Below are 28,000 nucleotides of genomic sequence, written 5' to 3' on the forward strand. Positions count from 1 at the left end.
GGTATTGAACAAGATACAAAAACATGGTTTACTATTATATTCATGTGCATTTTTTAAACTTCTGTGCAGCCCTGATTCCAACAGCCAAAAATTATTGCAATTAAATAATTTGAAATCCAAAGTTCCTTTATCACCATTCAAGAAAAACATGTTAAATTTAGCATTCTGTTGAAATGACAGCAATCGGTGGCCTACCTTGAGAGAACAATATTTTCATAATTGAGTGACTGTCCTTTGAAAGCGATAAGGGCATGTCATCCGAAGTGATTGACTGTATAAGTGATTCGTGCTTCAAAGCTATATTCCATGATGAAAGTCACGACTATAGTCCCAGTTGTCATTTTTCACTTCTTTTTAGCGGGAGAATACCAAAAAAGGAAAAAAAATTATGTGGTGATATTGTCATTATAATTACGTTTATGTGAACAGTTTGCTGATGGTATTCAAGTTCAGAGAAATAAAAGCAAGTAGCAAAAGAATAGGTATTGATGCGTTCTTGTTCTTTTATATCAATTTCCCTGTCCACCCCTTTCTCTCTATTCTCATCCTATAACACATACATTCAATCACACATACATAAACACAAACACACAAACAGGTACACACCCAGACAGAGTGCATTGCTATTGAGTAAACAAGACTAAACTTTTTTTCTACAAGCTTAGGCGGCGATTTGCGGTTTAGGTGCAATTTGCGGTTTAGGGCCTTAACACACGGCGTATACACGCCCCAGCCACGCCCCTCTTCTCCTACCAATCAATTCAGCTCCTTCCCAGGGCCCGGGTTCGCTCGGGCATGCAGCGGAAAACAAAGGCCCGCGCTAGTTAATTGGGTATACGGGCTTTATTTCACCTCGCGTCGCGTCTATTTCGTCGCGATCGCGGAAGTTTCGACGCTCGACTGGTGGTCTCTGTTTCTGTGACTGAAATCGAAAAACCTATCCAGGACAGGAAAACATTTTGTAGATTGTTATTTCGTAGGTAAGCATGATACAGGTTCTCATTAAGATCTTTGAGTGTTTAAAAAATTATGGGTACCGGTATGATTGATGTGGCCATGCCCTGTGGGAACTTGTTTTCTTGGATCGGGTTCTCGGTGGGTTCCGGCTGGGCTGTCTCTCGAGCTTTCTGTCCATTCGCTGTCCAGCGTCGGGGCCGCGACTGACGTGACCAAATATCATAATTTGATCGGCCACCCGAGATCAGGAAAAAAACTAACGTTGAGCACGACGTCAAAATGTTAAGTTTAGTTATCAAAATGCTCCTCTGTAATTGCCTAGAATGTGCCAAGCATTAGACAGCTGGCAGCCGTCTGTTTCGAGGAGTTTTTACTTTTTTAAACATTTTTATTTCTCGGTCTGTATTTGGTGAGTGGAACCAACATAGACAGCTGGCAGCCGTCTGTTACGAGGAGTTTTTTAACATTTTTTTTAAAATTTCTCCTCGTACACAGACGGCTCGCTATCGTGCAGCCACCATCAGGGGACTTGCAATGCAAGTCTAGAACCAACAGAGAGTTCAGCGAAACAACCAACATAACAGAGACCGAAGCTTTTGGTCTAGCCAAGCATGTGCAACGGCGGATTTAGACTAGAGCTAACATTTACTACAATTTAACATCAGCAACGTCTAAAACAAGATTGATTTGATTTTTTTTGAAGCCCCATACCGTAATTTATTTGCCGTAGAGTTGGGTGTTTGTCATTACATGTACCGGTAAATCGGTAATGGTATATGCTGACGAGAATTGGGATTTGTTCTCAAAATGTAATGTAAATTAATCATGTATGCCTATGGCTATACAGGTAGTTCTATAATATTGCTATTGAATTGCTTTTTACTATCATCATGACAATCCAATCTGTCATTTGTCAAAACTCAAACGAAGTCCAAAACTTCAAAAGTATTCAGAGATTCCAAGTTCAAAGACCCAACTAGAGTCCATGTGTGAGATTTTTTTTGTGACTGGATGTACTATACGATTGTGTATGGGGATTGGCTGTGATTCCTGCGAATGTGATTTATGAACATGCATGAGAAAAAGAGAGGATTAGAGTTAGCAATGGCATGTCTGAGGATTAGACCTAAAAGTTGAAGTACATGTAGATCTTAGTTAGATCTTTGTTCTTGTTTAATTCCGATAGTATTTTCAGCAAAGATTTTGTTTTCTAAACCTTAGTATTGTAAGGTTTTTATTATGTTACAAGCATAATCAATTTGAGAATTCAGAAATAATAAGTTTTATTATGAAACTCCCACAATTATTTGTTGTAGCTCTTTGTTTACAGCCTACATGTCGTGGCGATCGCCTACCAAAATCCAAAACAGTGAAAACACAATGAATATTGAATTGGTGATGCCACTGGTGTTACACATTTAAGACAAGATAAGAAATTATGAAAATTATTGAAATTATTTTGAAATTATTATGAAAAAATTTATTCTATGTACATTTGAGTTGGCGGTTCTTTGATTGTAACATTAATTAAAGTTTTGAGGATATTTAAAAAAAAAAGCTGGTTTGTGATGACAACATGAACATTTTAAACTACATGTAGTTTTCCATACTAGAAGTTCTATTAAAAGGTAAATGCTAGTTTTGGTAATGATATCAAAATGAGTTCGTACAGAATCCAATAAAATGACCACCAAAGTGTCTGTTTGTATGAATAAAATGTATGTGCCAAAGGATTCTGGAAGAAATTGTGTAATTGCTGAGAAATCAGCAAATAAGCACAGGATTCGGATAGAGCGTCGGTCCCGACATTCAAAGCAATGATTATACACTGTCCAATGTGCGCTTATCTGTGTTTGGGATCTTCAGTCTGAACATTTTTCAGCGTAGATTTCAAGATTTCACAAAGTTCAGTTTATGTAACTGTACCAGATCTAGATCCTCATTGATATACTGACAATTGAGCCTTGTTTTATAGACTTTCTCATGAAATCAGTGTTTACTGCAACTACTGGAATTTCTCTTAAAAGAAAAGTCATTAAACCTCTTTGTAAGTATTTATAAAAATGTTATATGACCGAAAATGTTCAATTCCATGTAGCATTATCCTTATCTAATTTGGATCCTTTTGAATTTTCTTCATTGAAAGACTGTAGCCTTCAAACAGGGTCCATCTACAGGATTAATACCAGGGATTTGTCTCTAAGAATATGAAAGGTCTATGCACTATTGATTTTTAGTGGAATTTCCTGGGATTCTATTGTGTAAGATTTTTTTAAAGGTCCAGTCACAATAGGGAGGATTTTATTCAATAAAGCTTTTGTTTGACTGGGTACATGTACCAGGGACTCAATTTTATAATTACGAGGGGAGCATTAAAAAGCTCTCCTCAAATATGGAAGGGGAGCATTAGGGGAGCACTACATACATGTACATACAAAAAGCTTTTCTTTGACATACAGGGGAGCTCTCTTTCAAAATGGATGGAGGAACACACACTAAGTTACAACCCACAACCAAAGGAGACAGACAATCAGATACAGATCTATGCAATATTTATCTCATTGAACTCTCTGATATTCTTGCAAGTGTGTTTTTGCTTACAATATAATTGTGTGTTATTTACAAAACATTGACAGAGGGTGAGGTTTTCAAGGTTGACTCTAACAGTTTGATCATTGCCCGAGGCAAGTGATAAACTGCTCTACCAAAAATGGATTAAGGAGAGCAGAAGCGAGTGATCACTCTCACTCCTGTTGAAACTGAGTCCCTGATGTACATATTATTACTTGCATTGCATTGTGGGATGAAGAAGTCAAGTGCATTATGGATTATTTATTTGTAACATGTACAGTATTTGCAAATGCTTGCAGGTAGTTATTGCTATTAAACTTAGTTTAAATAATTGGTAACAAGTAAAAAAAATCTTATCAACTCATCACTCATTCAATTAATATTTTTTTTGTCGGTCACCTTTTCAGTCTACTGTATATTGGCCTGCATCCAATCCAATGCACTTCCATAAATTTGTATAACTTGGCATACATGTAAAGGAAGTTTTATTTCATTTCGTGGTTCAAGTGCATTGGATGGTTGCTTGCAAATAAACAATAAAACATATAATCCTTAGCGTGTTGTACATGTACACCATTGTACCTTTGAATTGGTTTTACCACCAGTGTTTTTAAAATGTCAATGTAGGTATTAAAAAATACAAAACAGATCTTGGAAGTCATATGGATATTGTCAATGTGGCTGAGTACCCCTTCTTGAACAATAGACTCCCACTCACTCTTTGGATTTAAGACTTTCACTGTAAGTCTTGACTAATCTGCTTTCTGTAGACTTGTTCCTGGATCAATAGAATCCAGTCAATATTTCATGGAAGATTTGGCTTATCCTTCCTCTGCATCGATTTCAGAGGTGTCTCAATTAAATTGCCCAGGGGGAAATAACCCTGGAGTCACTGATGCGTACAGTCCGACTCTGATGACCATTATTAAAGGGTAAGGTCCAGTGCTCCCTCTGGAACATGGGTAAACTGATTAAATTGTTCATATATTGTTAAGTCTGACTATGTATATACTTACAAAATACATCTATCTATCTATCTATCTAATCTGTCTGTCTACCTACCTACCTACATGTACCTACCTACCCCTCTAATAAAAGCTTTGTTATTATAGACCCGTATTCAGAAGTCGAAAAACTCAGGTTTAAAGTTGTGGTTTAAGTATGGATAGCCAATTGTTACATAAATCACTAACAGTGAGATATCATATTTCAGCTCATTTGGCTTTCAAATCTTTCATAATTGTCTAGGAAGTACATGTATGAATAGATGATAGTCTTCACCGTGGATGAATCAGAAAAGAGCACAGTAAACATATGAAACATAGCTCTTTGACTCTTTTGGCTTCCCATAATTTTAGCACAGAGTTAGACCATGGTCTAAGTTAAACCTGACTTCAGAATATGGGCCATTGTGTTTTATATTTACCTGAGTATCAAACACTTTTCAATATTACAAATGTGTACTCGCTGTACTGGTTATTTGACTTTTTTTCAGCCTTTTCAATTCAAATTCTTCATCTAGCATCCTTTCTTGGGCAGTCAAATATAACTGTACATGTACATACACGTGACCAAGGAATTTCCAAACACCCCCTAAAAACAAGTTTTTCTGTGTGTGCAAAATAACCCCTCAACCCCCTAGACAAGTTTTTTTGCGGGCTTTATTTACACACTTTGGCCCCTTAACAAGTTGTCTCCAAAATATGACTTGGGGGAAAAAACATACCCTAAACACGTTTGGTAAAAGTCTTGAAAAAAGGTTTGGGAGAAAAAACATGTGTGCATGCAGGGCAAAATAATGAATGATGTGCGAGAAGAGCCAATGGATATACCGCACCGAGGTCCGCAGGACCGTGTGCGGTATATCCATTTGGCGATTCGAGCACAGAGTTCATTATTTAGGTCCTCTATGCACAAGAATGCGTGGATTGTTTGTTTTATACAACCCCCCATGTTGTACTGAGTTGCCCCAAATGCTATGTTTTATCTAAATTTTAGATAATTCTAGATAATCGTTCTAGATAATATCCTGCACTCTGATGTCAGAGTGCAGGATAGTGCATTTCGGTTGCAATAGTATTATTTGTTGAATATCACATGATCTGATTTGGACCAATCAGAAAACTTTTTGGGGAGTTGTATAAATTTGACTGCCCCCCCCCCCCCACATTCAACCAAGCTGGTAACTTCTTGATTCAACTGAATTGAACTTCAAGACTATCATTACCCAAACTGCCTAGTGCACTTCATGAAGGAAGGTATTGCTTTCATCGCTTAAGTGGTTAGTAACCAACAACTTGCAGAAGCTTTAAATGGGGATTAATGTTAATGAGGGCATTTAGCACATGATAGGTTTGGTTTCCCACCTTTAATCACAGGGATTATCAGACCATGTATGCTACTGCATCTTAGGATGCCAACTGTTCATTTCTTTGTGCACGATGATTTGTCACTGCAGAATTTGATTAACACAAGGATTGGGTTCTGTAAGCTGTTTACTGTAAGCTGCAATTCAGTGTATGTTCTGTAAATATCTTTAGCGAACCATGTTCTAGATACAATCCATTGTGATTAATGTGTTATACTCCATGTAGTGTACAATGTACATCCATGTTGTATTGAATAATACACGGGGGGCACTTCTATTCACGAGTGGATACCATGCGCGACCATGGGGTCTCGAAGAGCACCCTAAACACATATTTTCCATGTTCTGAAAATGCACCCCTTAACAAATATTGGCATGTGAAACCCTACCCTTAACAAGTATTGGAAAACAAAATGATACTCTTGGTAAGTATTCCGTGAAATGAACCCCTACACAAGTACAGCGACATCTAATTGTTATGCCACGGGTCCGTCGGTCGTCGGTTTTACCTTTAGTACACATCATTTGTTTTAGTACGGCCCCACCTTCCACACCTCGCGATAATTGAACTCTAAACACGTAGTGCTGGGGCAAAAAAGACATCCTTTATAAAACATTTTAATTTTGTTTTATCATCCCCGCAAATTTGACCCTAAACATGTAACTTTCCTAGCGAAATAGATACCCTTTTTTCATTATTTTTGTGTTTTTGACACCCTTATCACGTTACATACATGTACGTAACATGCCATATCTTGAAAAAGACATCCTTTTTACATGTTTTTTTTGGTCGTGCATGGTATCCACTCATCAATGTAAGTGCCCCCCCCCCCCCCCGGATAGTACATGACAAAATAGGGGAAGAAGAAACATTGAGGAGGTTTAAAGTACATTTAACCTCATGTGGTTTAAAACATACCAGTATGAATTAGGGCCATCATCTGTAATACACTACCATCTTGTGACTAGGTTATGTAACAGCTAGGTATTATGTAACAAATTTGTGAAACAAATGCAGTCAGGATCTGACAAGGCACATTTTTTTCGTTATGTAGTCAGTCCTGATTATTGGCTGGGATTTTCTGTTTTTACTTCATGAACACAATTGTACAATGTCACTTCGCAAACACCATCAATCAGTGTGTACATGTGGTTGTTCCCTCTCAATTAGGGATGTGGAGTACGCATTGGACTTTAATGGGTTTCACACACTCGAATTTCGCGTCATTTGAATGACATAATTTCAGCATGTATAGCGTAATTCAAATGACAGAATCAAGGTGTTTTCTAGTGACGATATCCGAGAATGGTGGAGCAAAATAGCCGTGTGATCGCTTTGACCTGCAAAATGTAATTCTGGGGGCGGAGCTTACGATGAACTTTCAACCACTTCCGCAGAAAAATTGCCATTTTCTGCTCTGTTGGCAAACTTTAATAAGCTACATGCACAAGTGATTGATGTAGCAGTAGAACCCAAAAGAAGCCACATCTCTTATCTTGCAAAACATAAACCCTCAGCCGTGTGAACGGAAGATAATTCTAGAGTCATTTCAATTCAGCATTCAGATGACACACAATGAGAGCGTGTGAAACCCTAGTCATTAGGGCTGTCTGCACCAAATTAACGCGCTTTCTGATCCGGCGAATTGTTCCTATCTGAACAATCTCGAGTTTATTTGTAATGGAGACGCAATTATCGCGCTAGTTGGCTGGATTAATCTCGAGATTGGAATCCCAAGTCAGCTTGGGATTATTTGCAAAATAGCACGCTATTTTACGAATTAGCCCGCTTATTCGCAGGTGCAGACACACTCAGGATTATTTATTCATGGGGTAAGACTGTAATGAATTAATGCCTCGCTTGAGCAGGAATCGCTGTTCTTGTGATGGTGGAGATGGGGTTTCTTGAATATTGAGATTAATCGCGAAGAGGGCTGATCGGGCTAAAATCTTGAGATTGAGCAAACTTGGGCTGGTGCTGCACCGCCTATTCTGTGCTTCTTATCCTTAATAAATGTGCTATTAAAAATCCATGTCCAATACCTGTTATCACCATCATCTCATTCAGTCATTTTAATATTCCTTTTCTTAAATTGTAAATAGTGAATAATCAAGCATAAAAAAACGTTTTTGAGGCCTTTGTGCGACTATATGTACAATGAGATGTGAACATTGTGAAATGTGAAAAATGAAAAAAAAGTAAAAAAGAAAAATCACATTAGGCGGTTTCAGACCGCCTCGAAGTTCGCCAGTTCCAGGTATTCTCTGATCGGGAAATTTACCCCGATCAGAAAATACCAGGTATTTTGGTAATGTGAAAGCAAACTACGCGTAATTTCCCCGAAAGAAAATACCCGCTAAGTAGGTACTTGGCGAAATTACGAGAACTTTCGTGGGGATTTTTCCAAGGTCGCAGGTATTTTGGCGATGTGAAAGCAAATTACGGGAACTTTTATCCCAGCGTGTCGTTGGGCGCGGCGGCGTGGGTGGCTGCTGGGCTAGTGATTTTGAATCTCCCGCCTTGCCTGCTTATCAGACCACACTGCGCATGCTCGTAACTTCGGGAACTTATCCCGAAGGATGTGTTTCGGGGCGGTGTGAATGCAGGAATAATTAACGGGTATTTTTTTAGCCTTAAAAAGTTCTCGTAATTTAACGGGGATTCTTGTGATCGAGGCGGTTTGAAACCACCTATTTTATCCCCCTTTCAATATGAGCTTGATAAAATCTTTAAATCCTTCAAATTGGGACCTGTACAGTACTGTAGCTGGCTGACAGGAGCTTGGGCGGTAGGATGTGTAACGTACACAAGGCAATTTTCAAACATTCCTGCACGGCTTGCTATTAGGCCGTTAACAGCCTTCTACCTTATCAACAGGAATAGGAATTGACATACATGTTAATCCTAACGTGCCCTGATCCCAGCCAGGGGCGAAATACACTCTATAAATACTTTTGAACTTAGACTAATGACACCTGTGAATTGAAATGATAATGATTAGCCTTCATGTAAACACAGCCTTTCTGACTCACAAAACATTTTCATCAATGTCACCAACAATCTTCTTTTCATTCTTTCTTTTCCCTTCTGCAATCATTCACCAAATCTACAAGTACATGTATGTTACTCCAAATCTTTGTTTCTGTCCATTTTTTCATACAATGTCTCCATTATATTACAAAATGATTTGCAGCAATAAATAATTAATGCACCTAATAACTTGTCAATCCAATTGTTTTAGTTCTTGGTAGAAAAAATATTGGATAAACCTAATTTCATAAAATAAAATTCAAAAGAACAAGTGGGGATATGACATCAGCCAACCTAATAAATATTCATGAAGACATGCCTCAAACTGTTTCACCGAAATTATGCAAATCTTAAGAATTCAATAACTTCATTATTTGGTGTCCATTTTTTATCAAATTTGCCGCATTTTGCTCTGTGAATTTTACTCTATCTATTAAGATATAAATAGCTTTCAGCCTGGAGTATCCCTTTATTAGGGATTCATTGCAATGAACAAAACTGCTCATATTAAAAAAAAATGCATTTTTTAATTGGCTGTGAGGAGGCAACTGCTTCTCAGAGTCAATGTTACTGTTTGTTGTTTGTTTGGTTCACAGACACAGAGCAAACAGTGCTTAGAGTGAACAAACTGAATACGGACAATAAAAACTTTTATGGGGTGCCATGCGCTCTTTGATCTGCTATGATGTATTTGTTCTCATGTTTGATAAACCCTTCAATGTAGCCTATATACTATAAGCTATAAACAGTTTTGGGTCCACCGTATAATTATTCCTGGTACATTTATGACTACATGCACGGCAGCCCTGTAGTTATGTGCAATATTTCATCTTGCAGAAAAGATTAAATTTGTTCATTTTCATGCGGTAGTATTTTCCCCCAATTTTTCCCCAAGGACACTCAAACATCATTTACATGTATGTAATACACCTCAATTTTGTAATGGATGATTTCCTGTTTGTGTCCATGTGTGTGTTTTGTTGACCATCATATAACCAGGGAAACCCAGGTACAATTTGAACCACATCTTCATGTAATCCATGATGGTACTGTATTTAAAATGAATTGTATGAAGGAGACAACAAAAAAACAAACAGAAAGCAGAAAGTTTGAAACACACCCACACACAAAAAAACAATCGGACAATAATATGATTTCAAGTTATGGTAGTTTAAAACACGAGATTATATTGTTATGTAAAATTTCATATGTAGTTTATTGATTTTTGACAATCAAGGACTATTCCAGTGAGCTCTGTCATTTGTCATGTAGGACTTAATAGTCACTATAAGAATCTTTGAAGGAATTTTTGCCAAATTTTCACCAAAATGTTTTATTTGTTTTTCTGCTTTTATTAAAACCTCTCATCAGGATTTAACCTTCTCCTCTATCTCTCATTGATTTGTTTTATTTTGTTTATTTTTTCATATCTCTGACTGATTTTTTCTTTAACTCCAACTTTGAATTTTGGTAAATTTTCCCTTTATTTATATTATACTGTAGTTAGCCTACGTGTATATTTTCAATAGATTGTTTTCCGTGTTTCATGTTTTATTTTCATGTTTGTCATGCAGTCAAGCTATGTATTGTTCCACCAAGTCTTTCTGATAAATTTTCTTTTAATGACGATTTCCATTCATATAATACACACAGTTCTTCTCATTTTTATTTACCATTGACAAGAACTAATGTTGCTAAAAAATCTATTTTTTCAAAGGTCCAATCATTTGAAATAACCTTCCTTTATATAAAAGATAGCCCTTCCCTTTCTGTTTTCAAAAGGAGACTAAAATCATATTTGATTGACAATTACACTACTTAATTCATACAGGCTTTATCGTTACTTTTTTATGTTACGTATTTGGGTTTTTTATGTGTTGTATATTGTAAGTTTTTTTTGTATTAATTTGTATTTTGTTCTTTTGCTGGCAGCAACAATAAGGCTTCTTTGCCTTCTAAGCTGTCTCCTCGTTTCATGAATTATTTCTATTTCTTGTATATTCTATTATGTTTTGTAAATGTTATTTTTAATATATGAAAGAAATAAATGCATATAAATAAATGAATGCTTTATAGTGACAACCCCTGTAACCTTAATCAATAGTATCAGAAAATACCACTTTGCTCGCCAAATATTCTGTTTAAATAAATACATACTCTGTTTATTGTATTTTCTTTGTTAATTTATCTATGAAAAAAGTTGCAGAATCAATGAAATCAAATGTAATTATGTAGTAATGAATAGATTGCAGGTGAATAAATTATTTGTTCTATTTATTTATTTGTTCATTTTCACTTGCTTTTTGCCTGTATATTTTCAATGAGGAATCAGCATTCATGAATGTCATTAATTAATGCGAGTGTAGATTCCTGTAGGCTGCCAAAGGAAATATTATGTCAAGTATTATAAAGTTATTAGGACTATGAAGCCTGGGCTACTGTGGGTTTTGTCTACAAATCAACTTTCATCCTTAGTGACTTGTTAACATCTGTTGAATTATCCCTCTCTTGTCCCTAGATTAAACAGTACAGCTTGTATCCATCATGGTCCGTCGCTCCAGCCGCTCCCGTCGTACCACGCGCCGGTTTGGTTACTCTTCTCGTTGGGAGCCATACACCACCAGAAAGGCTTCTAAACTCGTACCAGCCCCAGGCAGAAGGAATGTGTCTACGGAACCAGTTGTTATTGAGAAGGCCAAAGAGACAGGTAGGTATTAAATTCTACTCTAAACTCACCCCTCCAAAAAAAAATAGAAGTGAGGTTCAGAAAATAGCACTGTATATTAAAGCTACATATTTTGTTGAAAAATTACATGTATATGGTATTTTTTCTGTGAATTTCAAAAACAAGCATGAAAATTGTCACTTCCTTTACCTTTACAAATTCAAAGTGAATTAGAAACCATTATACATGTTCTCTCATGAATTTCCTTTTTTATTGAAGCAAATTTGTGTAATACATGTATGGTGGGTCTATTATTGCTGGGCTATCAAAACCTTGTACCTCAAAGTTAGAAAAATAAGGCAGATCAGAAAAAGTTGCATTTTAGAAATACTGTGATATGGTGGCGATACTCATTGTCTGAAAACAATGACTGAATCATACATTTTTGTTATTTTTTTTAGATACATAAGGTTTAAAATTTCCCAGTAGCAGTATGGCATGTACTGCATTAAAATCAACATAATGAACTTTGTAATTATTGTAACAATGAATTATTCAATAGAGGAACAATACATGTACATGTAGATACATTTGTTTTCAAAACATTTTCTGATAAATAGCTAGATCTTCAATGCAAACTGAAAATATGTTGTACCTGCTCACTCTAAAAAACACAGTATGTCATTTTAACCACAAGTCAACCATGCACCTTCGGGACTTGTTTTGAAACTGAAAACAAGGTTTATAAAATTAGTAGGCTGCATGTATGCAGACTATGATTTTGATGTTAACAAATATAACACTCGGCCTTGTGGGAAGACGAAATTGGTTACGATACACACTCAATGCATCTGAAAGTTTACCCTCTTTTTATTTTGTCTCAATAGTGAAGCAGTTGAAAGTTAAGTCTGTGGACCTTTGTGCTGATGCCAACAAGAAGGCACATCATACCAACCTTTATGAGGTCGATGAACTTGTTCTCCGCAGGGGTCAGGTCATGAACATGAGCGTGACCTTTGACCGGGCATACAACAGCGCCAAGGACACTCTAAGTCTTGAATTGCTGATGGGTAAGGATCTTCCAGTTTAATAACTATAACATAAAAACCTTGTACTTGATGCATGTGTGTATGTAAGCTTGACTTTGATACCAAATGATAATGATAAGGATAATGGTGATGATATTAAACATTCTTTTCTCAATTTCACTCTCATTTACACAGGTTTTATAGCCTCTTCAATTTGTATTGACTAATGTTCTAATGACCGACAGGCTATGCTTACTGTAAATTCCTGTATGAAAGGCCAGTTCCACCCCAATTGATTTTGAATAAATAGAGGATAATAATCAAACAAGCATTCTGCTGAAAATCAAATTAGATTTTGATGTAAATTGGGAAATTATGAAATATGAAAATTTTGTTAGATTTCACAGAAGATTTTTTCTTGCACTACACAGTCATTATGCAAGTAAAGCTAGAAAAAATGTTAAGCTTTGTTTGACCATATTTTAGGGTTCTTCACAAATATTTGTCTGACTCAGAGTCACGTTTAAATTCCCATTTGAGTGGGATATAAAAGGATTAATGTATTAATCAACAAGATTACACGTTACGTGCGCATCTACATGTACATTCATTTATGACTCCTTGAATCACCCTGTTTAATGATAACCAATCTCATGTATTATATTCATCAGGTAATAGACCTAGTGTGTCTTATGGTAGCCGTGTTCCGATCAGCTTGGTGACCCGTGCTCCACCCCCGGATGACTTTGGCCTGCAGGTCGTCAGTTCAAGCGGCAACACGGTGACCATGAAAGTTTACCTTGCCTCTGATGCTCTGATTGGTGAATACCAGGTGGTCGTTTGCACTCAGACGGAAAAGGAGGAAGAATATCGCTATGAAAATGACGACGATATCATCATCATATTCAATCCATGGTGCAAGGGTTAGTTAAATCATAACCTAAAACTTGTATATTGTTAACATAACGGTTGTCAGCTATACTTGTGATTTTTGTAAAGCAATCCTCTTATGTTTTTTTTTAGCCATCTGACAAACGGAAGTATGATGCAAAAAACAAAAGGAACACATATATTTTTTGATATTTCACTACAATAACATTACTCCTTGGCAAAGCATTTTAGATAATGTATGATGGGGTGACCATAATTTGTGCACATTTTAAAAATTATCATGAAGTTGATTTTCAATAAAAAAAATTTATCACAGTTCACACGAAATTTATCAAAATCATAAATACCTGACAGAAGGCAATATCCTAAGTCAAATTAGCTTGACAGAATTATAAAAATAGGTCAAGGGTTTCGCTCGTATCGCAATCTCAGAATTCCATGGCGATCGACTAGTGTGAGCTTGGCTGAAAAAGTGTCATTAAAAAGTGTGACCTTAATTTGCACATGATCGTTTTGCAAAGCTTTAGCAAAGAAATAAAGCAGACAAAAGTAAGATAATTCTATAAGATGGAGGTTAAAATGCTATAAATTCGGTTGGTATCACATTTTACTTATTTGGAGACGTCTGCTTGCAAACTGGCGATTCCTTGATGCTTGTCGAGAAGATAGGATTTTCTCGGAGCGCATGCAAAAGGTAGCAAAATTCGCCGATGTTTTGCCAATATTTTCACAATTTGAGACCTTACCTCCAAGAAAATTACCATTCTGAGTAATTTCGGGTTGCTTTTTCTGTTTGTGATATTTTTTTCAAGATATTAATTAGATAAAGAGATATTCGACAGTGCGCAAAATTAGGTAACGCGCGAATTAAGGTCACACCACCATACAGAAATTGTAAGACTTTTTGAGGATTTCAGATTAGCTACAAGTGGTACCATTTTAGGCTTGGCATAATGCCTCCATATGCTCAAATACATAAAGTGACTTAAATTACCAATTTTTTTATATTATTTTTTTTTTAGGGGGGGGGTTACAAAAAAGACTTTTATGTAAAAGTTATTTCATTTATGGCAATAGACCTTATGCATATTACATTATAATCTCAGAGTGTCCTCAGAGGATATAGGATTACATAGAAACAAAGTTGCCAGATTTGCATCAGCTGCAGGTTACCAACCTATAGAAGGCAATGGCTTCAGCCTTTAAGATGGCGGCATGTTGATGTTAATGCATATAGGTCTATATGCAACAACATACTGTAGAATGTATACAGTCTTGAGGGGAAAAGGCTCCGAGGAGAAAACCCACGAATATGTGATAATTAGTCCATGAATAATGGATGAGTTGTCCCTTATACCGCTTGTCACATTATACTCATCAAATTTCCAATGCGAGATTTACATGTACCCAATGCATGTTTCATACAGCCGGAACTTTCTTATATCTAGGATGAAATTTTCACCATTGTAGAAAAAAAAAAATGTCATTCGTACAAATTATTCCATGAACAAGGATGGATTCACATTTAACAAAGGATAATTCTGATATTGAATGAGACTTTGTTGAGCCACATTAAAAAGTCGGGACAAATTATTTTTTTTTTACATTTTGAGGATGCAATCATTGAAGCTCCCATTAGAAACTATATTATGTCTCTTACTTTCCTGTTATGCAATTATATTGATTTGCTCTCAAGAAAATTGTATATGAATTGTATAGTATAAACATGTAAGTTGAAAACAATATATGACATTAGAAATCATGAAGGAGTGTAATTACTAAAAGAGAAGTAGGAGAACTAGACCTGAAAATATATATTGCAGACAGCTGTTTTTACAATTGTTTTGTATTTTCTAAACAGCGGACGATGTGTTCATGGAGAAAAATGACTGGCGTAACGAATATGTGATGAATGAAGACGGTGCATATTTCTATGGAACTAAGGATAAGCAAGGATCTTCTGATTGGTACCAGGGGCAGGTAAAGAAACATTTTACTATGGCAAAAAATACTAAATGATCTAAATCATATTTTACAATGGATGAAAGTGACCTGGATGGGGCTAGGGGAACTCAAGAATGATTCTATGGAAAAATGTAAACCTATGACATTCTTCGAATTAAGTGCTTCCCATTGTCCCAGCAGATAATCTGATAATTTGATTTCCCTTTCACAGTGGGTAAAGACACCCAGATGACTTTAGGGTGATTCTAGGATGATTCTAGGATGAGTCTAGGGTGATTCTTGGGTGTTTTTTGGGTGACTCTAGGGTGATTCTGGAATGGCACTTTAGTGACTCTAAGGTGAGTCCAGGGTTACTCCAGGGTGAGTCTAGGGTAATTATAGGATGGGTCTTGAATTACTCTAGGGTGACACTTAGGTGACTCCAGGGTGAGTCTAGGATGACTATGTGATTCTACCTGTGAGTTAACTAGGTTAAAGCAGTGAATATCAAAAGTACTTAAGTAATTAATTAATTTCATGATCAAGGATTTTAGGGTTATACATTAAAGCTTGTGTATAGTTTTGGTAAATCCACCAAAATGCACCTTTCACTATTCCAATTCATTGCTAGCTAATATGAATGGATATGCCCTATAATAGTTATGTTATGGAGGATATGAAATGAAAATGTGTTTTACAGGATAAATTTTGCGATTTTAAATGGAAATTTAACTTGATCGGGTCACCCGATCAAATTAAAATATCTGTGTGTTTTTGTCTTTCAATTAAATCCTATTCCAAATCATGGAATGGGCTGAAACTTTCAAGATATGTTCTTTGTCTGTAACTTTTGAATATCCAATCACTAAATTTATAAGATAAGTGCTTGAATGCCCATTTTTTTAATTTCAAACAAGCATCGCCGAGAGAGGGCGCTATATATCCAAGATTTGAATATTTGAAATTTTCTCAGAGAAGTGCAGTTGGAAAAATATCTAACGGTCTCTACGCTTCAGTAAGACTGTCATATTAGATAATATTCGATTATCAATCACATTATTGACCCTTTACCAAAGCTATACACAGGCTTTAATGTTGGACAATTTCTGATGTGGAAATGAAAAAAAGCATCGTAATCTGTTTTATTGAGATGCTCTATGCTTATTGATTTATTATTCTTTTCTTAGTTTGAAGCAGTGTCGCTGGAGTGTGCCCTACAGCTTTTGCATAAGTCTGGTATCTCTTATCGTCATCGTTCTAGTCCCATAGAAGTCTGTAGGGTTCTTTCTGCTATGGTGAGTATGAAATGAAATGGTCTTAAATATGTCCAATGGGCTTACTATGAATAGAAAAAAAATCAACACTCTCGCACACAGAGAAACTTCCGTAACCCTTAATAAACGGCGGGGGGGGGAATTGAAATTAAAAAGTTCCACTATTAGATATTTGCTTGTAGTGCCCTCTCTTGGCAATGCTTTTTTTCTGTAGAAACGCGCTAAGAACTTACCTTACAAATGCGGTGATTGGATGTCAGATAGGTAAAGAAGAAGATTTTGTCTTGAATTTTTTTATCCCATGTGCTTTGGATTAAGATTTATATTTAAAAAAAACCCAATAAAACACATAATTTTCATGTAAAATTGCAAGATTTATTCTGTAAAACGCTACAGCCAGACACATGTGAATTCATTTCATCCAAACCCCACCCCCTCACACCAAATGCAAATTCTCTTAGTTTGTGTCAATTTTGAAATTTTATTACGTAATAAGTATTTTAATTGTTAATATTATTTTTGATAAATGAGTTTTGTAATTGTTTGTGTCACCATTTCTCTTTTACATTAGACCAATAGCCAGGATGATGACGGTATTCTGGTTGGTAACTGGAGTGGTGATTATGAAGGAGGAACAGCACCTACGGCGTGGGAGAGTAGTACTAGTATCTTGGAAGAGTATATGGCCACTGGGTCACCTGTCTGTTATGGACAATGCTGGGTCTTTGGAAGTCTTCTTACGACCCGTTAGTATTAATTTTTTACTTTTTCCTCACCCTCTTCCTATTCTCATCTCCTCTCTCATTTTTTTTTTGTAATTTTTCTCTTCTTCCCTTTCTATTTTTTTTCTTTTGCTTATATTCAACTTCTTTTTCCCTCCTCCTCCTCCTTCGTCATTGAACGAAAGCAATGTTGGAGGCATTGATAATGAAATACCATGTATTATTTTTTTGCATGTGCAGTGTGCCGTACCCTGGGCATCCCCTGTCGAACCATCACAAACTTTGAGTCGGCCCATGACAGCGACGCTAACCTCACCCTAGATTACCATTTTGATGAAGAAGGATTTTCCAAGAGTGATATGGATGATGATAGCATCTGGTGAGCAAAGAGTTTGTAACAATTGGAAGGGGGGGGGAGATGTTTGTTAAGTCCTCTTCCAAGGAAAATTTATATAAAAAAAGAGAATGTTAAGTTTTCAGAGTGCTAACTTTTTCTTTTACTTTTTTATATATTTTTCAAAGGACTTAAAAAAAAACATTTTTTAAGGACTTTTAAAAACCATTTTTTTGGGGGTGATGACCATATTCTATTTTGTTGTTGATGATAGATGTCTGAACTATCAGTTGAACATTTGTATTCCTCTGCCCACTATGAATGGTTGCTGGAGGCATTATGTTATCAGGATGACTTAAGAACTGGATCAACTTTGAAGATAAATTCCAGTTTTGGTAACGATCTCAAAATGACTTTTTACAGAATCTAATATAATGACCACCCAAGTGTCTGTTTGTATGAATAAAAAATATGTGCCAAAGGATTCTGCGACAAATTGTGTAATTGCTGAGAAATAAGCCAAATAAGCGCGGATTCGGTCACTTCCGTCGGGTCTTTATTCCAGCAATAATAATACACTGTCCCATGTGTGCCTATCTGTGTTGGGGATCTTCAGTGTGAACGTTTTTCAGCGTAGATTTCAAGATTTCACAAAGTTCAGTTTATGTAACTGTACCAGATCTAGATCCTCGATATTCTGACAATTAAGCCTGGTTTTACAGACTTTCTTATGAAATCAGTGTTTCCTACAACTACTGGCATTTCTCTTTAATCTTGGTCCAAGTGTGCATATAGGAGTGATGTCAGGGCCCTGTATTTTAAGCTAAGCATTGATCTTGTGTACCATGTCCTTAATCTTACAATGATTTATTTTGTATTTATTTAGGAACTTCCATGTATGGAATGATGTATGGATGGCTCGCCCTGATTTGCCTGATGGATATGGAGGATGGCAAGCACTGGATGCTACGCCTCAAGAAACAAGCCATGGTAAAAAAAAAACTACAGAGGCTTACAACACATAGCTTAAAGGGGGTCTCTCGTTGAGCAGCAAACGCTTGCAAAGATTGCAAATTTGAGATTTTGTGGGGGTTCGTAAACGTTACCAAAGGTTGGTAAAAGTTTGCATGAAGGTTCCTTAACAGTTTTTCTAGTTGCAAAGAAGTTTACTTCATAATTTCTTTTCGAATCTATTTTTTCCGCCAACAGTAGCTACCGTTTCCAAACTAGTCATGAGCCTTTCCAAACAGTTGTAAGATGATTCGATTTCTTTTTTTTTCTTTTTGATTCACCAATTAAAATGACCAAATCACCACATGGCTCCTGTATAAAATCAACCCACTGATGAAAAACTTTTTGTCAAACTTTTATGAATATATATTTTCCTGTTTTGAAGTAGTTCGCAAATAGATTTTGATATTACAAACAAAAATTCGCAAGAGTTAGCAACATTCGTCAGAGAAGTTGGCGACTCCAAAATTCTCAACATTTGTAAGCATTCAACCCTCAGTGAGATACCTTTGTTAGCAATTGATTCAATCATGAAAGTTCAGTGATTTAGACCTATGAAGGTCTTGTGAAACAAACAGGACTGATGTTCTAAAGGGGGCGAACCGTGCCTGGTCTCATTGGCTGTGAGATGGGTCCAAATAACCTGGATCTATTAGAGTAGCTGTCTCTTCTGATCAAGAAAGGTGTCAACCTGTCCATCCACCTCAAAACTACTATTCATTATCAGGTAGTTGGGAAAGCTTAAAATACTTTCCCATCAGTTCAAAATTATGGAAGGTCAGAGAATTGTCAAGGTTTGGGGATGAGTAACAGAAGATGTTGTGAAAGATATGCTTAACATTACATTATGTTCATTTAAAGTCATCCTCAGGTTACAGATTATGCCTTCAGACATACTTATGTTCCATTGTCTTCTGAAACCAGATGGTCCCTGTAATATGCCTATGGGAACAAGGGAATGTAGTAATCAATGGGTTAATGTTTTCTACTTGCATTGATGGGCCATGGAAACTTTTGCATTTGAAAGTCAATGGCAAGATAAATAATTTTGACATTTGTATAAAACTTTCTTTGTGTTAAGGTTCATTCCGAATGGGACCTGCTTCATTGAAAGCTATCAAGCAGGGTGCAGTGTACTTGGATTATGACACCAAGTTTGCTTTCGCCGAAGTCAATGCTGAAACGGTCTACTGGACTGTACCCAATAATCCTCGTTCGGTATGTACTAAGTACTCTTCTCTAGAGCTTTCATCTTTATAAGAGAATATCCCGTATGTGCAGGCTGACTAAGCCCTACTTACTGTCATTCATCCAGGTTTTAAATCTGGTTTAGGGCCAGACTACATGGGTGACCAGTATCATCCACTTCACTCTATTCAGTGCATCCTCTTCCCTCCACCCAATCTTCTTACTCTCCTCCAACGCATGCATTTTCCATGTCTACAGTTATCCCCTTTCCCTCTTACCAGCCACCTCAAACTCAAGCGCCCTTCCCTTTCTGATTAAAAAAAACAGTTTGTATCTATTTAAAAAATATTTATCTTTACTCATTTCTTTTAAATCAGGCGGTATTTAAGAGTATCTCTAGTGCCTGGTGCTGATTTTGGATAAAATTTATATCTACATGTATCTGGTTTCTCATTTACATTTAATATTTTCTTTTAAAACAAAGTACAATTTTCAAGAATTTTTGTTTCATTTAAGATTCCTTTTGCCCTAAATGCTGAAAAATGGAGTGACCTTTTTTAGTGTTACAATACTTAATTCTTGATGAAAACTTGAAGTTTGCTGTTCATCTAATTTGTTTGCACCCACTTCTCAGTGAAGTTATAGTGCTTCTTGCCCTTCAAATACTTAAAGAGTATGTATTAAGTTGGTGATTATCAAACAGCACAGATTATTTCCTGACATTTCTGTCCATTCCATCCTTGAAAAGTAGTTAAGAAATAAAGATTGGCGAGGTCCTCACATTTTTGTTATGAAATTTGTTTGTTAATTTTGCTCATGATTATAGGAACATAGATCACGTCTTTTACACAACATGTGTTTTATATGATATACTCGTTCATGGTACCGACAATGAATTTGAATGTTGAAAATGAATTAAAACTGTTTGATTTACCAAAACAATCCCTTTAATCGTGCAAAGTAAGATAATTTGTTCCTATTTTAATGTTTTGCTTTATGAAACCTGTCTTTCACAGCCTCCTCAAGTAATTACTACAGATCCATCTGGAGTTGGGAAGAATATCAGTACCAAGGCTGTTAACAGTTATCTTCGTCATGACATCACTGATGAGTACAAGTACCCGGAAGGTAAACAGATTAATTCTTAGGTTGCTTGTTATTCCCTAGACCCGGGCGCAGTTCATAAAGCTGTTCGTAAGATTGACTTTAGGAACAAGTGGTGAACCTTCTTGTGGTATGAAATGATATTCACCATTAAATGTTCATTGGTGATTATTTAGAGTGTAAGAAAGGTTCACCAGTCATTCCTTAAGTCACTCTTAATTTTGCAGCTTTATGAAGCACCCACTTGTATCCTGAGAGTACAGAAATTATCTTACTTAGCACGATTAAAGGGATTGTTTTACTTTGTGAGCACTTGAAGTAAAATGTTCTCAAACTGAGACGAAACATGTATCCTGAGAGTACAGAATTATCTTACTTAGCACGATTAAAGGGATTGTTTTACTTTGTGAGCACTTGAAGTAAAATGTTCTCAAACTGAGACAAAACATGAATGAATGCTTGTATATGTCCTAAAAAACTTGAAACACATATGCAATAAAAATATATATGAATTACACACAAATAGTGATTCATCAGCCTGATTTTGATAGTTGTCTCTGAGACACATTTAGCTTATGCCCAGTTTTCTCAAAGTCAAGAAGTCAGTTGTCTGTGTTGACTGCTTTCTGTTTTTTTTTGTAATTCCTATGTAGAGAGTATTATTAGCTGCAGTGTACATCCAGGGTAGATTTTACACACCATGCTTTTAGGTCATGCTCGGTTCATCCAGAGTTCATGTGTTGTTGTACAGGTTCACTCATACACTTAGTCATAGAAACCAACGCTCAACCAACTTTGGTTTGCATCTCCAAAGTTTTGAAATAGTCCTGTAGATATGATACCTTGAGACTTTTAACCATACATCTGAACCCTCCCATCTTACAGAGTTGAATAAGTTTTGAATTAATGTCTGAGTTTTATCCTATCTTGATGCTGTTCGAGCAGTGACTTGACATTTGCTCCTGCAACAGTTGCTCTGGGCTTAATTTCATTAAGATGTATGTTTGTTTTCTGAACCCTCCCATCTTACAGAGTTGAATAAGTTTTGAATTAATGTCTGAGTTTTATCCTATCTTGATGCTGTTCGAGCAGTGACTTGACATTTGCTCCTGCAACAGTTGCTCTGGGCTTAATTTCATTAAGATGTATGTTTGTTTTCTGAACCCTCCCATCTTACAGAGTTGAATAAGTTTTGAATTAATGTCTGAGTTTTATCCTATCTTGATGCTGTTCGAGCAGTGACTTGACATTTGCTCCTGCAACAGTTGCTCTGGGCTTAATTTCATTAAGATGTATGTTTGTTTTCTGAACCCTCCCATCTTACAGAGTTGACCAAGTTTTGAATTAATGTCTGAGTTTTATCCTATCTTGATGCTGTTCGAGCAGTGACTTGACATTTGCTCCTGCAACAGTTGCTCTGGGCTTAATTTCATTAAGATGTATGGTTAGAGTTGGGTAGCCATAGGGTAGGGTAACCAAGGTTAAACGTTGGACATTTGATTGGTGTGTGGAATTTAGAGCAGAGCCATAGCAAATGTCATGGATCTGTTCAAGCATCAGTGGGCATATATACATTTGTAAACTTTGACCTGCCCAGTCACTTGCCTCCCTTATTCCTAATATAAGGTGATACATGGTGTAAAGGTGGGTGCGTCGTGGTCTAGTGGTTCTGACTCCCGCCTTTCAAACAGAGGGTCGTGGGTTTGAATCTTAGCCATGGCGTGTTTTCCTTCAGCAAGAAATTTATCCACACTTTGCTGCACTCGACCCGAGTGAGGTGAATTGGTATCCGGCAGGAGTAATTCCATGCATTCACTGAGCGCCGCTGGTGGTAGCTCGAGCTAAAGCCGTGGTAATAATAGCAGCGTTTTGTATCCTCAGGCAAAAAGTGCTTTACAAATCCAGCTATTATTATTATTATTATTATTATTATTACAGATCTTGAACAAGGTCAAGGTAAACTACACTTAGGGTGTATCACAAAGATACATGTGATGTAAACACCCAATGTCATTGATTAATACACCATGTATCCTCTTATCCTTATCTGACCAATGTGGTAATGCATCATATGTCACATGCCACTGGGAATTTAAGAAAGACTTAAAATCATGCATAAATCTTTATGAAACACCGTGGAATCTCTGGATGTCACATGATCCAATTAGACCAGTCAGATTATAGAACATTCTTAGTAATAATGTAAGATAATAATAGCAGGGCCCGCTGGGAGAACAGTTTTCATAACTGAAGTGGCTTCCCTTGGTAAATATACCTATATTATTATTATTAAGATTGTAATTATTATGAATGCAGGTTCATCTTTGGAGAGGATCTCTGTGTTCAATGCGAGCCGTTACGTCAAGAAGAACAAGAACTTCCGCAAAGACATCAAGCAGGATGTGGAGTTCCAGATTGTCATGCCGGATGAAACCATGATTGGAAGCGAATTCTCAGTCAAGGTATAATGTTGTTCCTTTGTGCTATATGGAAATCATCCCATTTGCTATGTATATGATGTTGCCATTATCAGTCGACCTTTTAATAAGTCAAAATAATCTATGGCACATTCCATGCAGGCAGTAGTGACCTTAGCATTGCTTCCACATAGTAATGTTTGATATGCGATCATTATGATAATAATGACTATCAAGTTACAATAAACTTTGAGTGAAATATTTAAAGATGTCTCACACGATAATTTTCATGCAATTTAGACAACATGAGACCATTTTTAATCACGTTCTTTGTCAAATTATCCCCATGCTATCACTACTCAACATAACTGTTTTGATTTTCTTTTGCTTCATAGACTTATTTCGCACCCAACTTTTTGAAAATAATTGATAAATTTTGCTTGAATATGTGCATAACTTGAGCTCACTTAAAGGTAATTTGTTGACTTTGTATTAACACAGGTGATTGCAACCAACAAGAGCAATACAACCCGATCCGGTTCTGTGACCCTGACAGGAAGTACTATCTACTACACAGGGGTCAGGAAGACCAAGGTCTATTCCTCCAGGAGGTCATTCAGCATGAAAGCTGGAGAAAGTAAGTAATACTCCTTCCATATTGCACTTTTTGCCGGTGATCTTCGCCGACAAAGTTCACCAGCGGAGGGGAAAGTGTTCAGTATGAAAGGTACACAGGAGAACTTCGCCGGCGAACTTCTCCACCTCTAGAGGTATAGAACTTCGCCGGTGAAACTGTTTCCCCAGCGAAGTTCGCCTGTGAAACAGCCGGTATGAAAGCAAACTGGAGAACTTCTCCTCTTTAATGACGTCAGAGGTCATTTTTTCCCTCCCCGAAATACCCTGAACGATATTTATTATAAAAGTGTTATTTTGCATGCTGAAAATGTGCTTAAAATATCAAAATACTTTGATTCTTTTTTTTTTTTCGTTTTGATTCTAATATTTCTAGAATGTTGTCATTTTTTTTACACCTTTTTGTAATCGGTAAGAAGCAATGTTTACAATTTTTTTTTCATTTGTTCTAATTCTGCATGGACGTGCCAAGTGAGCTGATCAGCAGCAGCTGCTGAGAATTGTTTACCAGCCGTTATCTCCAAAACTTCACTGATAAAGTTAATTAGGTACCTGCAATTAATAAGGAAAGAGTACGATTAAAATTCAAATTAAAAAAAGCATGTGCTTTCATTTGGACTCACTTCCGTACGAGCAAATCACCCTTTGACTTTCACCATGGAAGAGATGTCAGTGCGAAAGGGTACATTTTTTTCTTTGCCGGGGAAGTGAAACATTTTAGAGTGAAACATCTAAGCAGCTATCTGTTTATAATCTGTTAAATTTCAGCCGAGACTGAGACATACACCTTAGATGTTGGTGATTACCTGACTGAGTTGACAGAGTACTCTGGCTTTACTTTCTTCGCCATGGCACGTGTGACCCAGACACAACAAGTCTTCAGCTCTAAGAAGGACTTTGTGCTGACCAAACCTACCTTGGAACTTGCCGTAAGCATTCACTCATGTAATCTGACGGGGAGGGGGGGGGGGCGTAATGTGTTAGATGGGACTTAGAATTGAAATAAATCATTTCATTCTAATTGTTTGATATTGTCAGTCTTTTAACTACCGTACATATGAAATGAATGAATTACAGTTACTTTAATCCTTTACTTTTGTTATATTACATCAATTTAACTTTCGTTCTTTCTATGTCTTTTGCATCTATGTTGTAAATCATTTTGATATAGATTTTACAAAAGTGTTTTACATGTATATAACCATGTTTCTTCTACTTATTATTATTTATTATTATGATTATTATTGTTATTTTTTCTATATGCATATTTTGTGTTGATTTTTTTTTCTTTTCAGAATTATATGCTCTTAATGTTATCTATGCCTTAATGCTTTAGAAATACATTTCATTATTTATTTGATTTTCTTCCTGCTTCTACTAGACCTCTGATGTCTTGAAAGTTGGCAAACCATTGAGTTTGTCCATCACATTCACTAATCCCTTGGATAGGCCTGTCCTTAATGGTCAGTTCCGCATTGAAGGACCTGGAATAGAAGGATTCAAGGTGGATAAATTCAGGTAAGAAACCATTAAATTATGGAGTTTTTAACCCACAGTGATACAATGTCTTTATAATGTAAGCTGGGAATCTGCTTTTATAGGGAGTGGCTAATTTTTTGCTGATTCCAGATTTTGCAAAAAGAATTTGAAATGCCTATAATGGAGACATGTTTTGGGGAAGCAAACTCTGTGTTCTGTCAAGAAATTCTTCAGCAACCCCTGCTTAGCCTTGGGCAACTGTCAGAACTAATGACTTTACCATAAGGCAACTTCTAGCTGCATTTTGTAACAACTGCTGGTCATAAATCTTGTTTGATTCTGGGTGACTTGTATCCAAATGATGTCTTAAGCTCATAAGAATCAGATTATCATCATCATCATCTTCACCGTCGTCGTCATCATCATCATCATCATCATCAAGCTACAGCTGGGGTAAAAATATCCAAGTCCTTTGGAAGCACATAGAGACATTATTCATAATGTGATATGCACTATACAAGAACTGTATATTATTATTATTATTGATCTTTTCATTTGCTTTCATATTCTTTTTCTCTTTCTCTTAACAGAGCAATCAAGCCGCATGAGACTGTGACACACAAAGTGAAGCTTGTTGCAAAGAGGGCAGGCAAACGCAAGTTCCTTACCAATTTCAGCTCTGATGTTTTGATCGGCCTCAAAGGAAACACTACCCTTGACATTTCTGCCTAGACTAGACGTTATGCATTCCATACACAGGGCCTGGTTCCACAAAAGTTACGTGACAGTTGCAAAAATGAATGTCATTGATACTTGTCTATTGAGAACAATATCCAACATTGAACTCGATTGATTACTATTCGTTGCGTAATAGGTCCTCAGTAAAGCTGAAATACAATATGGATGTGATATATTGCATTTTTATGCTGAAATGAAAATCATAATCCTGATTATAGTCTGTTGAAATAAGTTCTGTATGTTTTATGCATTCTATTCAAATCAAAGTATGGTGTACATGTATGATATATTCATCATCACAATTCTGAAACATTCCAAGTTTTTTAATGGTAACCATTTTGTAATGATTTATTTCTAATCTCTATAATACCCATTTTCATTTGTATCTGTTGCTTAGCCAAGTAAATTTCAATGTTACTTTCATAGTCTGTAAACTCACCTAAAATAGCGATATATCCTTTTGATAACATAGATAACGACTGCTGTTCTTTTTGAATATTTAGGCTGCAATCTTATATATGTCACTTTTCCTATTTTACAGAGCTGAATTCAAAGTATGATTTGAAGAATATTATGCAAAAGAAATGTTACAATGATACAATCCAGTCAACTAATTGCTTGTAGTGTGTTGAATATATATATTATATTCAGGGTTAGAAGTAGGAAGCTTTGAGATATGAAATATTTCTGATTTTCTCAATATTGTGAAATGCGTGTTGGTGATTTAGATGTATTTTTAATGGCAATGAGATTTCGCACAAAGTGTGATGCACAGTTTTTTGTGTAAATTAAGTGTAATTCTTGTAGTGTCAGGTATTAGGCATTAGTGCAAAATATATAGCAATAGAATATGCAAATTCTAGTTCAGGAAAATTCAGGCAAATTTTTATATGAACCTGATATTTTTGGTATGCTGGCAACAATCAAGTTTAGTGGACGTGTGTAGGGTTGTATTTCTCATTGTGTCATTTTACTGCTAGATCATGCAAGTATTCTTAAGTACTGTTTCTATGTTTTTAATGCAAGTGATTTTATTGGTAAATCTTATATTTTAATATGTTGAAGTTTAGTAGTTTTAATAGATCTGTGTGATGACCATGTTTTTCTCTGCTAGATGTGATTTTTTTCTAATTTCATTACTTTCTGTGCACTCTTTATAATCTATATACAATATTTTTAACGAATGATTAAAATGATAAACTGTCCTTTGAATGAAAGCTATTCAATTGGAACACAATTCCGTTGCAAATTAAATTCATATCTGTTCCTGTGAAAGAATTTTATGAATTGAAAAATATTTGAATACCCAAAATATATGAGAGCGTTATAGTGTTAACTATATTTACCCCATTGTCACCTTGTTGAAAAAGTGAATGAAGCCTGGGATTTTATAATGTATAGCCTGTTTTTATTACTCCTTTTCGAAGCAGCTGTTAGGTTACTTTTTAAAACTATGCATATATCAACACTGCAGCTGGTCCACTCGAGCATTCTCTGAAAAACGTTGTTCAACAACAGTATTTTAAATTGTAGAATATAGTGTCTTTATTGATAGGCACTATGTGTGCTAACTATAACCAAATAAACATCTACTTTGTTAAGGTTTTTAAAAAAAAATTTTATCTTTTTGATAGTGAATACACAA

General features: G+C 36.0%; 1 protein-coding gene across 1 annotated transcript; it reads left to right on the forward strand.

The window, feature by feature from the left end:
* The first annotated feature begins 835 nt into the window (after positions 1-835).
* LOC121410086 (protein-glutamine gamma-glutamyltransferase K-like) lies at positions 836-27,962 on the forward strand. The gene is made up of 16 exons (XM_041601954.1): positions 836-980; positions 11,446-11,634; positions 12,480-12,662; positions 13,292-13,543; positions 15,373-15,491; positions 16,643-16,750; positions 17,301-17,475; positions 17,692-17,830; positions 18,672-18,775; positions 19,878-20,014; positions 21,001-21,112; positions 23,405-23,550; positions 24,007-24,142; positions 24,907-25,067; positions 25,520-25,656; positions 26,208-27,962. The coding sequence occupies exons 2-16, from the start codon at positions 11,472-11,474 to the stop codon at positions 26,347-26,349; spliced, it is 2,214 nt and encodes a 737-aa protein (XP_041457888.1). The 5' UTR covers positions 836-980; positions 11,446-11,471; the 3' UTR covers positions 26,350-27,962.
* The last annotated feature ends 38 nt before the right edge of the window (positions 27,963-28,000 follow it).

The sequence above is a fragment of the Lytechinus variegatus genome, chromosome 1 (genome assembly GCF_018143015.1).
Source record: "Lytechinus variegatus isolate NC3 chromosome 1, Lvar_3.0, whole genome shotgun sequence".
In the NCBI taxonomy this organism is placed as follows: domain Eukaryota; kingdom Metazoa; phylum Echinodermata; class Echinoidea; order Temnopleuroida; family Toxopneustidae; genus Lytechinus; species Lytechinus variegatus.

Excerpts from the sequence above, each read along its gene's own strand:
- LOC121410086 (XM_041601954.1), top strand. The coding sequence starts at position 11,472 with ATGGTCCGTCGCTCCAGCCGCTCCCGTCGTACCACGCGCCGGTTTGGT. Across the intron at positions 18,776-19,877 it reads GCCTCAAGAAACAAGCCATG|GTTCATTCCGAATGGGACCT; the intron begins GTAAAAAAAAAA and ends CTTTGTGTTAAG. Across the intron at positions 21,113-23,404 it reads TGAGTACAAGTACCCGGAAG|GTTCATCTTTGGAGAGGATC; the intron begins GTAAACAGATTA and ends TTATGAATGCAG.